Genomic DNA, 16,900 nt, shown 5'->3' with positions numbered 1-16,900 from the left:
TATTAAGGCTTTGTTGGTCCCATGATGCTGATCATCAGCTTTCTCCGTTAACTCAGGCTTTGATCCTGAGTTCAGGAGTTTAGCTGTGACATCAGCAGTGAACAGCCAATCACACGCTGTGACATCAGCAGTGAACAGCCAATCACACGCTGTGACATCAGCAGTGAACAGCCAATCACACGCTGTGTGTAAAAACAGGGGAAGTGACTTTAATTGCACCAGAAGTGTGTCACTTTACTCACAGCTGATTGGTCCAATTTCAGTTTGAGATCTCTAATCCAGAACATAACCTCCCCCAGAGCAGGTTAGCCGTGGAGCGCAAGTTATGAACACAGTTCACTATGGCGATGAACACAGCTAAAAGCCAAACCACTTTAATGGGACCTAAAACCCAGGATTGGCACAAACGAAGCTTAAACAAATCTGGCTAGCCAGCGAAACCAGCTTAAATGTACAGGCCCCTGGTTGTTATATTTGAGTCACATGAGTTCAACAGTGCTGCAAATGTGTCTGTATTGTAGCCAATCACAGGGATTTCTGCTGAAAACAAGGACCAATCAGAGGATTTACCGGTAGTGAGAAATCCACTCAGTGTTGTTCAAAATGCTGAAGGAGTTTGTTTCGTGTAAATTTTCTATGTTTTAAAAACGCACAAATCCTCACATTATAACACACAAAGCAGACACAATGTAAATAAACGAGTCATTTTGAAGATTTACTGATTATAAATTAAGTGCTCTTTACTCGTTGCCTGTGTTTAATTTCGTTCACAATGTGACATTGTTGTCGTTTCATGAGGCTCAGTGACCTTTCCTACAAATATACACTTCACACTTCAGTACAAAAATATACAGAATTCAGATTTTTTTTAATGTTTATAATAGTGATTTTATAACCTAACCTATAATAACCTCTAATAATCAATTCAAAAATCAAAACGTGAGAACAAACTATGTTAGGAAGTGGAAAGGGCTAATAAGAAAATAAGAGCTCCTCTGCCGCCATCTACTGGTTATAGTGGTAATTTTGAGTCTTTTTTTAAATTATAAAATACAAGTGTTTTGTATTTCACCAAGTGTTAGTTTTCCTATTACGCAATTTTTAGTTTTACAAATTCAGACCTTTGAAGGATGAACAAAAAATCTTTTTTTATTATAAAAATGTTGGTCATCACATTAAAAATACCATTTAAATTGGAAAATATTCAGTCTTTTGAGCTTTAAGTGCTGGAAAAAGTTGTGTGAAGTACTTGAAAGTCCTTAATTCTTACAACAGTGGTCTATAACCGTTTCATTTGTTTTGGTTATGATCAAAGCTATATGCGATTCATCACCACACACACCCCATCACGTCGAGGGAGTAAGATTTTATGATGTCATCAGAGGCCGCCATACCTGATCTACCAGTCAATAACACAAAACTCATAATAAATAAGCATTATAAACTTAATACAATTCAGCAAGCAGCACTTTAACTAATTAAGAACTACTTTAGAATTAGTATAACAACAATATAGCCACTAAAACACCAATCAATGAGCAGGAAACGCACTTGTTGAGCAAATATCCATGCTACAAACTTGATTATCCAATCAGCTGCATCCTCGAGGCCTACCTGTGAACTTAGTGTTTCATTTATCCCTGCCAAAACCCCTCCATCAAGATGGACGATTCAGTAGACACACAGCAGAAAAAGCATGTGAACAGGCAAACAAACTAAACGGCTCCGGGTCCTGTGTGTGTGCGTGCGTGTGTGTGTGTCTTGAGAGCAGCACTCAGGGACATGCTCGCGGCTCCACAAACAAACTACACGACAACAGAACCAGCTGTTGCCATAGCAACAGAGCCAAAGCGCAGCCAATAGCTGATCAAACGTCCACGCACTTCGCTCCGTCTCGCTCTCTCTCAGAAGAGTTGGGCGGTGCAGATCTTGTTTTTTAGTTGTTGTTTTTTGCACTAATGTTCAGGAAAAGCTTCTGTAGGTAGGAACAAAACTGCAGCGTATGATAAAAGAGATTGCATGCGTAAAACTAGGAGAAAAGACAACTCTCCCAAGTTTCTACCGGTCCGTGCTTTAATGCCTCTATGAGATGTTTTTGTACATTGTATCATACGGCAGGTCAATTCTTGATTAAAAATACTGTAATAACATTTTGACATTTGACATGTGAGTGGTTTCTCACTGCAAGTAGGCTAGGGTGTTACAGGTGGTTTCCAGGGTGTTGCTATGAAGTTTTTAAGGCAGTGTTTCCCAAACCTGTCCTGGAGGACCACCAGCCCAGCACATTTTGTATGCCTCCCTCATCAGACACACCCACTTCAGGTCTTGCCATCTCTTCTAATGAGCTGATGAGTTGGACCAGGTGTGTCTGATGAGGGAAACATGCAAAATGTGCAGGGTTGGTGGTCCTCCAGGACAGGTTTGGGAAACACTGCTCTAAGGCATGTTTCTAAGATATTGATATAGGGTGTTCTGAGAGGTTTCTTATTGGCCCAAGGCAAAACACACCATCTGCAAGTCTCTATGAAATTCTGTATGCTTTTTTAATGCATCTATGAGAACCTGTGCACATTTAATCATGCAACAGGTCAATTCTCGATTCTAGTTACTTTTTTACTTTATAGAAAAATAACATTTATTATATTTTCATCACAGCACCCTTTTAGTGTGTGGGATATATTAGGCAGAAAGTGAACATGTTGTCCTCAAAGTTGATGTGTTATAATCAGGAAAAATGGGCAAGTGTAAGGATTTGAGCGAGTTTGACAAGGGCCATGTAATGCTAGACGTCTGGGTCAGAGGATCTCCAAAACTGCAGCTCTTGTGGGCTGTTCCCGGTCTGCAGTGGTCAGTATCTATCAAAAGTGCTCCAAGAGGAACAGAGGAGAACCGGCCACAGGGTCATGGGCGGCCAAGGCTCATTGATGCACGTGGGGAGCAAAGGCTGGCCCGTGTGGTCCGATCAAACAGACGAGCTACTGGAGCTCAAACTGCTCCAGAAGTTAATGGTGGTTCTGATAGAAAGCTGTCAATCAGGGTGCCCATGCTGGGCCCTGTCCTGTTGGCAGCAAAAGGGGGAACAACACAGTATTAGGAAGGTGGTCATAATGCTATGCCTGATTGGTTTTATGAGTTTATTACACTTTTAGTTTGCAACTAATGCACAGCAATACACCAAACAGAGGCATCCATAAATTATTTACAGTCTTTTTTCCCCAAGCTGACTTCATTTTTGAGGCGTGAGGTAAAGACGTAAAGGAATCAGGACATGTTTCCCTAGTGAGGTCTCTGGTCTAGGCCACAGCACAGATATTATCTACCAGAAAAACAAAGATTCATCTCTCAACTCCAATATCTGTACAGATGTCAAAACGGTAACATGCATTTGTCCCCAACCTGCACATTTTGACCACTAGAGGGCCAAATGGTCACACTAAAGCAGAGACGGGGCTAATGGAGAGAGGTGTAGAAATAAAGGACTACACCACAGAAGGTGTTTCATTTAACTGTTTGCTTCAGTTACACGTGTGTAGAGTTATGCTGCAGGGAGCACAGGAGGTGCTTTCGCACAATCCTGTATGGAAAAGGCACAACCATGTGCTCGGACATGTGCGCTTAAATATGGGCTAACCTCTTAACATACTGGACACAGATGTGAATTAGACAACACAGAGATATGCCAATGAGGCCGTGTGTCAGTTTTGAGTTTATCAAACAGAAATGTGACCTGCAATTTGCATAAGAGGCTGGATTTCATAATTGCAAGTAAACAGACTATTTCATTGGGAAAGCAAACTGATGCTCATCAGATACCGTAATTATACAATCATAAAGTAAATTGCCCACAAAATATTTATCCAAAGTGGTTCCAACCATAGTTATTACTGTTCCTGTAATAAAACGGTCATAACCATTTCAACAAAACAACAGAATGATTCAGAAAGAAGTGTTTGAAAGAGATCCCACACTATATCGACTCTTCAGAGGTAACAATAACTGTAGTGAATATATTTGAGTGGTGTTGTGGTCGGTTGCCATGGCTCCATTTCAGTGCTGAGGTATTATAAATGTTTTTTAGCACATTTCTATGCATCTGCGACGAGAATGATTTCTGAAGGATCATGTGGTACTGAAGACTGATGATGAAAATTCAGCTTTGACACATGAATAAATTACACTTTACTATATATTCATTTTTTAAATAGTAAAAATATTTGGTAACACTTTATTTTAAGGTTCAGTTATTAACTATTAACAAGTTGCTTATTAGCATGCATATTACTAGGATATTGGCTGTGTATTAGTACTTATAAAGCACATATTAATGCCTTATTCTACATCCCTTAATCCGACCTAATACCTAAACTTAAATGCTACAAAAACTATCTTACTAACTATTAATATGCAGTAAATTAGCAGTTTATTGAGGCAAAAGTCGTAGTTAAAGGGTTACTTCAGCGATTAGCATATGGCTTTGTATCAGTAGAAACCCTGGAGTATATTCAAATGATTGTGCTTTCCCCCCTCATATCCCCCTGAGGCAAGAGATTTATGCATTTTATTTCTGGAAAAATTCCTCCTATGATGCAAATTGACGATATTTGCATCATAGGAGGAATGTTTGCCCAAAGGCTAAAGACTACAGCCAGCAGAGGGAGCCATTTCCGCATGTTTTGAACCAGCGTATGGGGATGGAGATCACACTCACAGCACTCAGCTGGCAGCTACAGGCACTCATTTAAACGGAGCTATGGTGAGCAATGTAAGTCTTTTAACTTCTCTAATTAATTTCTATGAAAGTTAAGTTTGCAAAGGCATGAACTGAAACGCGCCAGACTGAACTCACGTTGTGAATGTATGCCGCGAGTGTAGTCGCGATTACCTCAGCTCTCATCACGAGACCTCATCAGCTCATTTATCTCACTCCTGCAGTCAGTGCTCAGTGCTGTGATACTCGCGTGGCAACTCACTCATTATATTGAACACACACGTTCAGTTTTTAATTGTAGTGTCTTCTCTAACTCAGTCACTGTAATCAAGTAGCGGTGACTTGCCTCACAGGGCAGCGAAGCATTCTGGGAATTGTAGTCTTTCATTCCCATGAGACAAAAATACATTTTCTGTCTTTTCTCAGTCTAGACGGCACCAAATTAAAAAATAATTTCACATTTCTACTACATTGATGACCCAGTTTAAATACAGATTCATCTTCCCAGCGCTGAAGTACTCCTTTGATAGTGAATATGTGTTCCCCATACTAAAGTGTTATCAAATATTTTACAATACTACTGTTTTTATCAGTTTTTTTCAGCCTTGGTGAGCAGAAGAGACAAAAAAAAAATTGAATTAAAAACTTGACTCACTCTATATCACAATACTGTTGTATATAAAATTCTACTTTAAAACAGTAGAAGTATTTATTAATATTATTATTAACACATTTTGCGCTTAGCAGCATTGTTTTTGGACCCTGGCTGATGGCAAGTGTGTCCCCCACACAGCAAATAGATGGCGCCGCTAACTCGTGTCGGAAACTGTTGTATCCATTATTTTTAAATGTATTTAAAAAGACCATTTTTACCCCCACAGATTTACACATTCATGTGGGTATGAATACGGAAAAACCCTCCCGGAATAAAGACGTTTGTAAAAATTACACATTGAAATCATGGTTACCATGGTAAATGTTTGCGAGGGCCATTAGCATGCATGTGTTGTGGTTCACAGTGAGGTTTTTTATTCCCATGCACAGGATAAAACACTTTCACATTCACCTGTGCATTTAAAAAAAGCCAGTCCTCGCATGTGAATTTGCTATAGTGGCTCTCTGTTGACTCTCTTCTGCACTCTTAAAAGCCCCACGATTACTCAAACGACAACAAACAGCAAACAAAAGCATTCATAACCCCTCAAAACAACAACAGCTCTTCCTGTAGCCTTAAATGACAACTCATTTCACAGCTGAGCAAGAGACACCACAAAGAGACAGCAACCCACAGACAGGAAGTTAATCAACTCCAAACATGTTAATGGACCTCCAGCAATTACAGCCATTGAGGAATGACAGAGGCTTACAGTGTTTGGATGCTGCACATGAACTTCAGGAGCGACTGGCTTGATGACGAGGAGGTGTGTGGTCTCAGCCTCAGACGTCACGGACCGTTGGCTAAACTGAGACATTTTGCAACCTTTTTTCTTGCCGGTGTGAGAAAATTAAGTTAGAGGTCGACTCGCACTGGTGCGAAACCATTGGCCAACTTAAACCAGCTGCCATTTCTGTTGCATAAGAAAAACATCAAATAACAAACGAAACGAAAGCGGAACGTAACCATGTTTCTCACTTGAGCTGTTTATCAGCTCGGACCAATATTAGTCAGCGCAGCACGAGCTCAGAACAAACTCATCGTTACAAATAACAGCGCTGGGAGATCGAGTCAGAAGCATTCAAAGTCAGAACAGAATATAAAGTATAAAGTGCACTACATGACTGAAAAGTTCATAGGAGACATTAATTAACGGCGCTTGGTGTCAAACACATCTTGACATGCAATATTTGAATTTAAATTTCCATTCAAAAGTTAGGTTCAGGAAAAGTTTTATTTTTTATTTTTCAAGAAATTACTTTTATTCAACAATAATTCATTAAATTGATCATAAGCGATAGCAGAGACATTTATAATGTTACAAAAGATTCCATTTCAAATAAATGCTGTTCTTTTGAACTTTTTATTCATTTAATAATCCTGATAATCACAGTATCAGTGTCCACAATAATGAGCCGCACAGCTGTTTTCAACACTGATAATCATAATTGTTTCTAATCATCATATGAGAATGATTACTGAAGGATCACGTGACACTGAAGACTGGAGTAATGATGATAAATTCAGCTTTGAGCACAGGAATACATTACACTTTACTATATATTCACATAGAAAACAGTTATTTTAGTTAGTAATATTTCACAATACTTCTGTTTACTGTAATTTTGGTCATTTTACAATATACTTGGAAAACCAAATTTAAATTGTAATAATATTTCACAATATCAATCTATTTTTGCTGAGCAAAAAAAACAACAAAACCCTTATGAACCCCTACATTTTGAGCATTAGTAAAAGCGAAAGTTAAAGTTAAAGAGATTAGGTTATGTGGCCAAACAAAATGTGAAAATATTGACTCAAATTTCACGCAGAGCTTTTGTGTGACTTCAGAAGATATTCAATAGAGTGCAAACGCAGTGCAGATTACTATTACGCTGCTTTTTGTCATTTTTGGAGCTCCATTCCCTTGTGCAAAAAAATCTCGTTTTGTTTTCCAGACAAAAACAAAGCCGTATGAGGGTGAGTAAATGACGACAGAATCCGGATCTCCGGGGGAAATCCCTGTACTAAATGTACTGCACGTCATTTTAGATGTCTAATGAGTAATCAGTAAAAAAAGAAAAGAGCCTCAAATTGGATTGAGAGAAACACAGGAGGGTTATGATTGTGTGGTGATTGCATGATTGAGTCTGAATTCAGTCATGTTTCATTTGTCTGGTAGTCTTGAGCAGGTTTGGTGCTCTGCGGTATATAACACACACACAGAAGCATTTCTGATGAGCACCCCCACCCACTCTCTCTCTCTCTCTCTCTCTCTCTCTCTCTCTCTCTCTCTCTCTCTCTCAAACCAATGCATGAACCCACGCTTCCCACGGACAGGCGCACTTCCTGTTTTACTGCTTGCTTCAGAGCGCCATGACTTCTGAGGTAAACAACAAAGAAAGGGGACCTGCTGAATAAACAAACCGCCTCAAACAGTCTGAGAAAAGAGGATGAGTTCAATTCCAGCCACTCTTTCCTAATGCTGTGAGCGGAGCACAATGAAACGACCGACAGAGAGAAACCATCCTCGTCTGGATTCGGGTCAGTGGTTCAGTTAGTGACTGAGAAATCTGAGGTGATTCCGTTCATGACTCGGATCAATAACGCCTTTTTTAATTCATTACCTTTAGGTTTGTGAGACTTGGGTTGTGTTCACACTTGGCATGTTTGGTTGGATTAAAACGAACCCTGATGCCATTGCTGTGTTAGTGCGGTTCATTTGAATAAGTGTGAACGCTGCGTCTGACATACACCAAACAAGCGGAGCAAAACAAACTCTGGTGCGGATCGACTGAAATATGAACACAACACAGACCAAAGACATGTGAACGAACCAAAAACAGGACATGATGTCACAAATGCGACCCTAAAAAGGACAGGATGCTGTTTTCTCTCGTCATAGCCGTGATTTTTTCCCATCACACTTCAGTACAGCCGTCAGAGCCACAGCTCCTCGAACCGATCCTGGTGTGTGTGTGTGTGACGGAGGAATTCCTGCTGCTGTTTTGACTCCTTTACACATTTTATAAGCTCTTTGTGAGTTCTCAGTAAAAATACAAAAATATTTGTCATATTGTCTCACATGTTGGGGTCAAGCTGGTGAAACTGTGGTTAAGCCTTTAAAATCCCTATATAAACAAACTTTAAAAACTTTCGATAAAAAACCTAAACATTTTCATCATTGTAGCATTTTAAAGAAATTTAAATTATTGAGTTTTGAAAATTATGTGCTATTTAAAAATTTGTGTATGGTTTATAAAATTGTAAATGGTTTGGCTCCTTTGGTACTCAGCGATTTTGTTAGTTTCCGTCTGAATATTTCTGAGAGATCTACTAGATCATCTATGAGAAATTGTGCTGTTCCTTTTCGTCGTTCTGCTTTTGGACAATCCTCTTTTGCTGTGAAAGCTACGACTAACTGGAATGCTTTACCGGAAGGTATAAAAGGGTGTACATCGTTTGGAATCTTTAAAATGCAGTTGAAATCTTTTTTAGAATGTAATCAGCTTTGTAAACACTGACATGGTTGTTGTTTAATTGTTTGTATTGACAATGTTTTATTAATTTATTTTTATTTATTTTTTTGTATTGTGTATTTGTGTATATATGTATTGGGTATGTTATTTTATTGTTGACCTGCCAAAGGACTGCGGGTGAAAATTAGCTTTGAGCTAAATCCGGTACAATACATGAAATGGAAACATTTATGTTAAAAATTGTACATTGTCCTTTTATAAATAAAGTAAAGTAAAGTAAATTTAATTAAAATACTTTTTGGGGAGTTAAACTATCCGCTTGTTAAGTCGTGACGTAAGGAAGAAACGCCGTTTCCGGGTCCAAGCCTCAACTCGTTTCACTTGAGATTGCCATTGACGCCCGTTTATGAGCACGATTTATTCATATTAAACATCAAACGTTTAAAAAAGTTTAACATTTTAAATACTTACAGTCTACACAACAGTCTCTGTGCTCACAGCGTCACATACATTAATATTTTAACGATTTAAAAAAGATGAATCACTGTCTGGCCATCTAGAATTTTGGTATGGAGAAAAAGGTTATGATTATAGCTTTTTTTGTAGTATCACACCACATTGTGTGTGTACATTAGCACCGTTGTGGTATAAGATAAAGCGTTTGGACCCTAAAGCGCTGCCGCGTGACGTCAGCCTTAACAACCGCTTATTTACCACCATTTATAAACACTACCATTTATAAACACTACCATTAATATATATATATATATATATATATATATATATATTGTTGTTGAAAGAAATCAATACATTTTATGCAGCAAGGATGTGTTACATTGATAGAAAGTGACAGTAAATAAATTTTTAATTAATTTATAACTTTGATTTCAAATAAATTATGTTCTTTTCAATCTCTTTAAATTAATCAAAGAATCCTGAAGAAAACATGCCATGGTTTTCACAAAAATATAAAGCAGCACAACTCTTTTCAACATTGATAATATATGTTTCTTGAGCATATTAGATTTTAAATGGTAGTAATATTACACTATATATTTGATCAAATAAATGCAGCCTTGGTGAGCAGAAGAGACTTCTTTCAGAAACAATGACACACCTTACAGTTTTACTCCAAAAAAGTTTACATGTAAGTTTTAATATTTATTGAAGTTTATTTTTTGGTGAAATGTGAACAGTGAGAAACACATACGTCTCAGAATATCAATGTCAGAGAATATGACCTAAATATGATCAGATTCCCAAGAGTGGTGCCATCAAAGAAGAGCTAAAGCCTTTCTGATCAACTGTGTTTCCGAGAGCTTGTTATCTGGCTCTTAAACCTGTCATTTCAGCAGCTCACTTCTCGGTTTGTTTTTTTATTCTGGAGGCCTGCAGTACATTTGATATGCTATCCAGTGTTTCTCTTTCATCAATTATTGGAGCTCAAAACACCGAAAATTACAAATCTCAAAATATTTTTACACTGATGAGAAAAGACGCATTGCTTTGTGCCTGGGCATTCAAATTGGAAAAATAGCCTTGACATTATCTTACAACTCTCGCCTAATCATATCGATGCAGATAAAACCCCAGCAGCATTATATAGTGCATCCTTCACACACTAATGGTGCACAACACGAACGACCTGTCGGCTATCAGACGGAAAACACTGTAGTAACGGCGTATTAGAGCAAAGTAAGCAGCAGAGAAGATGAACAGATAGCATGAGTGACGGCGATGTGAAATGAAAGTGATTGAATCGGGGGATGAGGAGGGGGCGAGCTGAGTGGGTGAGCGATGGAGAGATATGAGACACACAACAGGAGCTCTTATATGTTTTGCCCAGACTAGTTTCAGTGCACTAATGACTGGCTAATGACAAGAGAACGCTCTCACACAGGAGCGAATGAGAGCTGGGCATCTGTATGCGTCTCTGAATCGAACACTCACACACACTCTTGGATGTTTGGAATGGCATACACTTGTGAAAATGTACCATGGTAACCTCAGTTTCTGCCAAAATACCACAATTAATTCTAGTCAATAATAACTATTCACTGTTTTTTTTAAAAAGTTGCTGCATTAAATGTTTTAAAAGTGCAATCAACTTGGATGTTTAAGTCATTGCAACTTAAATTACATTAAACTGACTTACAAAATGAGTTGAACCTTGCATTAATTTTTGAAACTGTATCTACTTAAAGCAATGTAAAAACATGTTGTCATAACTTACGGATCATATAATTGTATAAATACAGTGTTACTAAACTGTGCTAATTTGACATACACTACCGTTCAAAAAGTTTAAGGTGGGAAGATTTTGTAATGTCTCTTACGCTCAGCCAAGCTGCATTCATTTGATCTAAAATACAGTAAAAATGTATATTGTGAAATATATTTCTATTACAATAAATGTAACCCTTGTAAAAATATATTTCTATTACAATAAATGTAACCCTTGTGCGTCCTTATGGACATTTTTGTCCTTTTCAGTTTAGTTTTTGTGATAACTTTGCCTGTGGTAATGCTAACTGCATAAAATTTGCCACAGGTGTGTATTTCTATTGGAATTTTAATATTTTACTACCATTTCCTTTTCTTTTTTTTTTTACTATTTTGCACTAGGAACACAAAACACTCAGGCCTTTTTGGACAAAAAATGTCCACATTGAAACCGATTTAAACTGCTATTTTTAATCTTGTTGCCTTTTAACTATAAAATTATGCAATCTTTGTTAATAGGCTTTTATTTTGTTGGCAAGGCTTCAAAATTGTATTTTTTTTAAACCATTTTTTACCAGAAGGTACTATTTTTTTTAGGTTTGTCGTATAAAGCAAATACTCACTTTATTCCTGTTTTTTGTTTACACATATTATAAAGCCAATTTGATAAATTATGCAGCTATAACTGTGTTGGTATGGATGTCAGAGCGTGGTGTGTATGTAGCAATAAAAAAAAAATGTGTGCAGGTGTGTGCTTGTAATATATGAGAGAGAAAAACTCAACTGCAAATCACAAATCCAAACACTGTGTGAACCAGTGGAGTTTTGCTGGCATCTAATGGGGAAAAGTCGGCACTGTGTCCAAACAAAATCGTACTGAGAGCTCATTTTTTGAGATATCAACCTCAAATTTGAAAAAACAGGCTTTTTCATGGCTTTGGTTTTCTAGTTTTAGAGCTCAACATGCTTTTAAAAATATATATGTTGTTTTATAAAATATTATTCATAAATCATTTTTATAAACTTAAACTTCTATAACTTTTTTTTGATTTCACTTTTTAAACTTTTTTGACTTCAACAATAATCTGTCACAGGTCTTCTTTAAAATGAGACCAAACTGACGTCTGTGCTCCCAAAGTTTTTGACAGTTTTTCGACATTTTTGTCCTCTATGAACCTATGTGTAACTTTTTTTAATTGATGCACAAAGTGAAATTTATTCCTGTCAAGGCCAAGCTGGCTTTTCAGCAGCCATTACTCCAGTATTATCATCACTGTTGAAAACAGTTGTGCGGCTTAATATTTGATGCAAATAGTGATACATTTTATTCTGGATTCTTTGATGAACAGAATGTTGAAAAGAACAGGATTTATTTCAAATGAAGATGTTTTGTAACATTATAAATGCTGTCACTTCTGATCAATTCAATGCAACCTTGCTGAATAAAAGGGAAAAAAGAAGTATTTTGACCTCAAAGCTTTCTTCTTATCCTGCAGAGCAGTGACCAAAATGAAATGTAGAAAACACTTGACAGCGTGATGAATGAACTGGAAGCATTGAGCAATATTTTCACATCTTTTAGAGACTAATTAGAAAATCATTCATTAATAAATGAATGTCCTCAGGAAGAATCCATTATTATGAGCAGATCCATTATTAACCAACAGAGAAAGGTTTAACTTTATACTTAAATAGATTGCTTTGTACATTAAAAGAATAATAATAAAATATCGAATAGATTCATATTTTTCTTTTAATTTATTGTATTAAAACATGCATTTAATAAATATACCATTAAAATATAAATATAATATAAATACAAAGATTAATGCAATTAAAAAGAAATCGTGTCCATAATTTTATGTGCTTTGCATCACTACAAACCATGTGTCAACAATATGCGCACTACTATCTGAATATCTGTTTGATTTGCATACTGCATACAGTTATGTAAGCCATTTATGAAAATAGCAGATAGTATTTAGTATGCAGTGAGTATGCAGTACGCATATGTTAATATTCTTCTCCAAACACAGCCTCTGTCTCTCTCTTTGTGCGGCACAACAAAAGTTCATTATCTGAACAGTAAGAGGAATGGAGAGATACGAGCAAAAGGTGCATAATTAATGCATCTAATAAATGGCTCAGAAAAGACAGAAGTGCGTGTGTGTGTGGGAGAGGAGAGAGAGAAGCAGAAGTGGGTAGCACCATAGCCAAATGTGAAAACATCCAGCGAGTCTGCCTCGTTTCCAATGGAGTGAACAGAGGAGAGAATATTGGATTTGCATTCCAGAGGGAAAAGCAGGAGTGAGTGTTACTTCCTGGAGTGAGACAGTGTGTGTGTGTGTGTGTGTGTGTGTGTGTGTGTGTGTGTGTGTGTGTGTGTGTGTGTGTGTGTGTGTGTGTGTGTGTGTGTGTGTGTGCGTCTTACCTGTCTTTGTGCCGACGTTGCCATTTGAATCTGGCAGAACTTCACAGCTTGATCCAGTGCTACATCCTCATCCACCTTCAGAGAGACAGAAAGAATGAGAAACGGCATGAATAAAGACATCATTTATCACAACAATACGAGAACAGTTTACTTAAAGGTTTTGACTTGCTGTATCATGTCATTTTAACATCATTCCAAGTTAACAACTAGAAAAAACATTGACACTAATGTCAAATTCAGACAAATAATTTGAAAACTCATAATTTTATATAAAGTGGACTGGTGTGCAGGGGCACCAATAAGGGCATATCTGGCACTAGATTTTTGGTGTCACGGCCAGCCTGAAATGTTATTGCCGCTTCCACTAGTTCCCTCACACTATTGGATCAGAGAACTGTCAATTTACCGATTCTTATGTGCCATTGGATCAGAGAACTGTCAATCTAACGATTCTTATGTGCCATTGGATCAGAGAACTGTCAATCTAACGATTCTTATGTGCCATTGGATCAGAGAACTGTCAATCTAACGATTCTTATGTGCCATTGGATCAGAGAACTGTCAATTTAACGATTCTTATGTGCCATTGGATCAGAGAACTGTCAATCTAACGATTCTCATATGCCATTGGATCAGAGAACTGTCAATCTAACGATTCTCATATGCCATTGGATCAGAGAACTGTCAATCTAACGATTCTTATATGCCATTGGATCAGAGAACTGTCAATCTAACGATTCTCATATGCCATTGGATCAGAGAACTGTCAATCTAACGATTCTTATGTGCCATTGGATCAGAGAACTGTCAATCTAACGATTCTTATGTGCCATTGGATCAGAGAACTGTCAATCTAACGATTCTCATATGCCATTGGATCAGAGAACTGTCAATCTAACGATTCTTATGTGCCATTGGATCAGAGAACTGTCAATCTAACGATTCTTATGTGCCATTGGATCAGAGAACTGTCAATTTAACGATTCTTATATGCCATTGGATCAGAGAACTGTCAATCTAACGATTCTCATATGCCATTGGATCAGAGAACTGTCAATCTAACGATTCTTATGTGCCATTGGATCAGAGAACTGTCAATCTAACGATTCTTATATGCCATTGGATCAGAGAACTGTCAATCTAACGATTCTTATGTGCCATTGGATCAGAGAACTGTCAATCTAACGATTCTTATGTGCCATTGGATCAGAGAACTAGGTTAGGTTACTTTTATTGTACCCGTAGGTAAATTTGTTTTACAGTGCAATGACTATGGCATCCAATACAAAAACAAAAACACACAACACAGAATACTCCACAACACATAAGGACAAATAAGTAAAAAGTGCTCTCAAAAAAGAAAGAACTGTCAATGTAACGATTCTTATGCCATTGGATCAGAGAGCTGTCGATCTAATAGGGCTGTGTATTGCCTAGACTCTGGCGATACAATACGTATCACGATACAGGGGTTAGGATACGATATATTGCAATATATTGCGATATTGTAAGAGAGGCAATATATTGCGATATTTCTTTTTTGTGTGTTTTTGTTTGTTTTTTGTTTTTGCTGTCCTTAGTGGCTTCTTTTTAGCTAAAGCCAACATGAGTCCACACTTCAGCTCTGTATACTGCAAGAGCGGAATAATGCTATCGTCTAGAGAGCTAATGTTAACACTAGTGATGCGCGCACTTTTACCTTACGCTTCTCCGGCTCCGCGTCCGTTATACGTTCTGGGATAACACTGCCATCTAGCGGTTGGGTGTTATACAGTCTGTGGTTTAAACCGAACACAAAGCCACGAATCTTGGATGTAAATAAATAAATAAATAAATATCGATACAGCGTTTTTGAGAATCGATACAGTATCGCCAAACATAATATCGCGATATTCACGTGTATCGATATTTTCTTACACCCCTACGATCTAATGATTCCTATATGCCATTGGATCAGAGAGCTGTCGATCTAACGATTCCTATATGCCATTGGATCAGAGAACTGTCGATCTAACGATTCCTATATGCCATTGGATCAGAGAGCTGTCAATTACTGTCAAAATAGTTTGCATTTGGAGCGCTCAAGACCATTAGATTAAAGAGCTCGGTCAATGCTTTGGCAAGGTAATGTTTTTAAACCATACAATAAAGCTAAACTAAACTAAAGGCCAATTCATTAAAAAACAGGTACTGTAAAAAGTGCACAAAGCTGTGTTTTGTTATGGCAGTATTTGTGGCAGTGGAGAAATCACGCTGTGAAATAGGCAGATAGCATGCTCGGTGTTTATGTTAGAGGCAAAATATAACCGCACACTCATCTGAATTTGATGATAAAGTGACTGTTGAGTTATATTTTGACTCTAGTATAAAGCTTTCTTCTCTTACTTGCTCCTTTAAATGGTTTTTGTGCTAATGCATTGTTAAAAGATTCAGAGTGTTCTGTAAATGTCAATGGCCAATTTAAAGATGGTATAATAAAATGTGCTAATTCACAACATTAATACATCCTTTATTAAATCACACTGTCGAATTAACGCATCTTCACGGATGGTGTTGAATGCTGAATCGATTCATTCAGGTCTAATAGTGCTTAATGCAAGTTAAGTGTCATTTAAAGGGGAAGTTCAAGCATCAATGAGTAAAAACTGCACTGAATCAGTATTTATTCTTATTATTTTCATGTGAAATGTAATAATTAAGTAGTCATGTCTGAGAACAATTTCTTAGCAACTTCAGAATGCACAAATATATATATTTACATACACACACATACATACTGTAGTTCAGAGAAGAATTATCTTGTCATGTCATCTTGTAATTATGGCAATTCAAATCACAATATGAATAAAACCTTTCAGAATTCTAGAGTGGAAATGCAATAAAAACAGGAATTTGTTCCAGTCAACCCGCTCTAAATAAAGATACGATTTACTATGGTTTAAAGTGAAACACTCAGTTTCAGTCAATCTCATGTCAATCTTGAGTACCTATAGAGTAGTATTGCATCTTTCATATCTCCGAAAAGTCTTTAGTTTTATTATATTTATTTAAAAAAAGTTGGCTGTACTGAGTCTTTCCGGAAAATAAACAAGCGGCTGGAGGCGTATCGTGTGGGCGGAGCTAAAGAATGACGAGCGCACTGCTATTGCATAAGAGCGTCTGAAAGCTGACATCCTCAAGCGTGGAAAAGAAAATGTTACCCTAATAAACCATGACTATCAATCAGATTCAACTAATACAGATATGATCCAGAATCAGATCCGGAGGCTGAAATAAACTGAACAGGAGAAGCAGCAACAGCAGGACGTCCGTCTCTGTGGTATGGACTGTATTTAGTGGCCTGTCAACATTTGTGTGTCTTTACTCGCAGTTTATGAGGACATGATTCGGTTTATGGACTATTG

General features: G+C 37.3%; 1 protein-coding gene across 4 annotated transcripts in view; it reads right to left on the bottom strand.

Moving 5' to 3' along the window:
* The window catches only part of cabin1 (calcineurin binding protein 1), a 179,306-nt gene that overhangs the window by 13,181 nt on the left and 149,225 nt on the right, over positions 1-16,900 (bottom strand). For all 4 annotated transcript variants that reach the window (XM_067412998.1, XM_067412999.1, XM_067413000.1 and 1 more), the window contains one exon: positions 13,497-13,571. In XM_067412998.1, the coding sequence (XP_067269099.1) occupies positions 13,497-13,571 (75 nt within the window). The remainder of the gene's footprint in view (positions 1-13,496; positions 13,572-16,900) is intronic.

The sequence above is a fragment of the Pseudorasbora parva genome, chromosome 13 (assembly GCF_024679245.1).
Source record: "Pseudorasbora parva isolate DD20220531a chromosome 13, ASM2467924v1, whole genome shotgun sequence".
In the NCBI taxonomy this organism is placed as follows: domain Eukaryota; kingdom Metazoa; phylum Chordata; class Actinopteri; order Cypriniformes; family Gobionidae; genus Pseudorasbora; species Pseudorasbora parva.
This window is presented reverse-complemented; position numbering and strand designations above follow the sequence as displayed.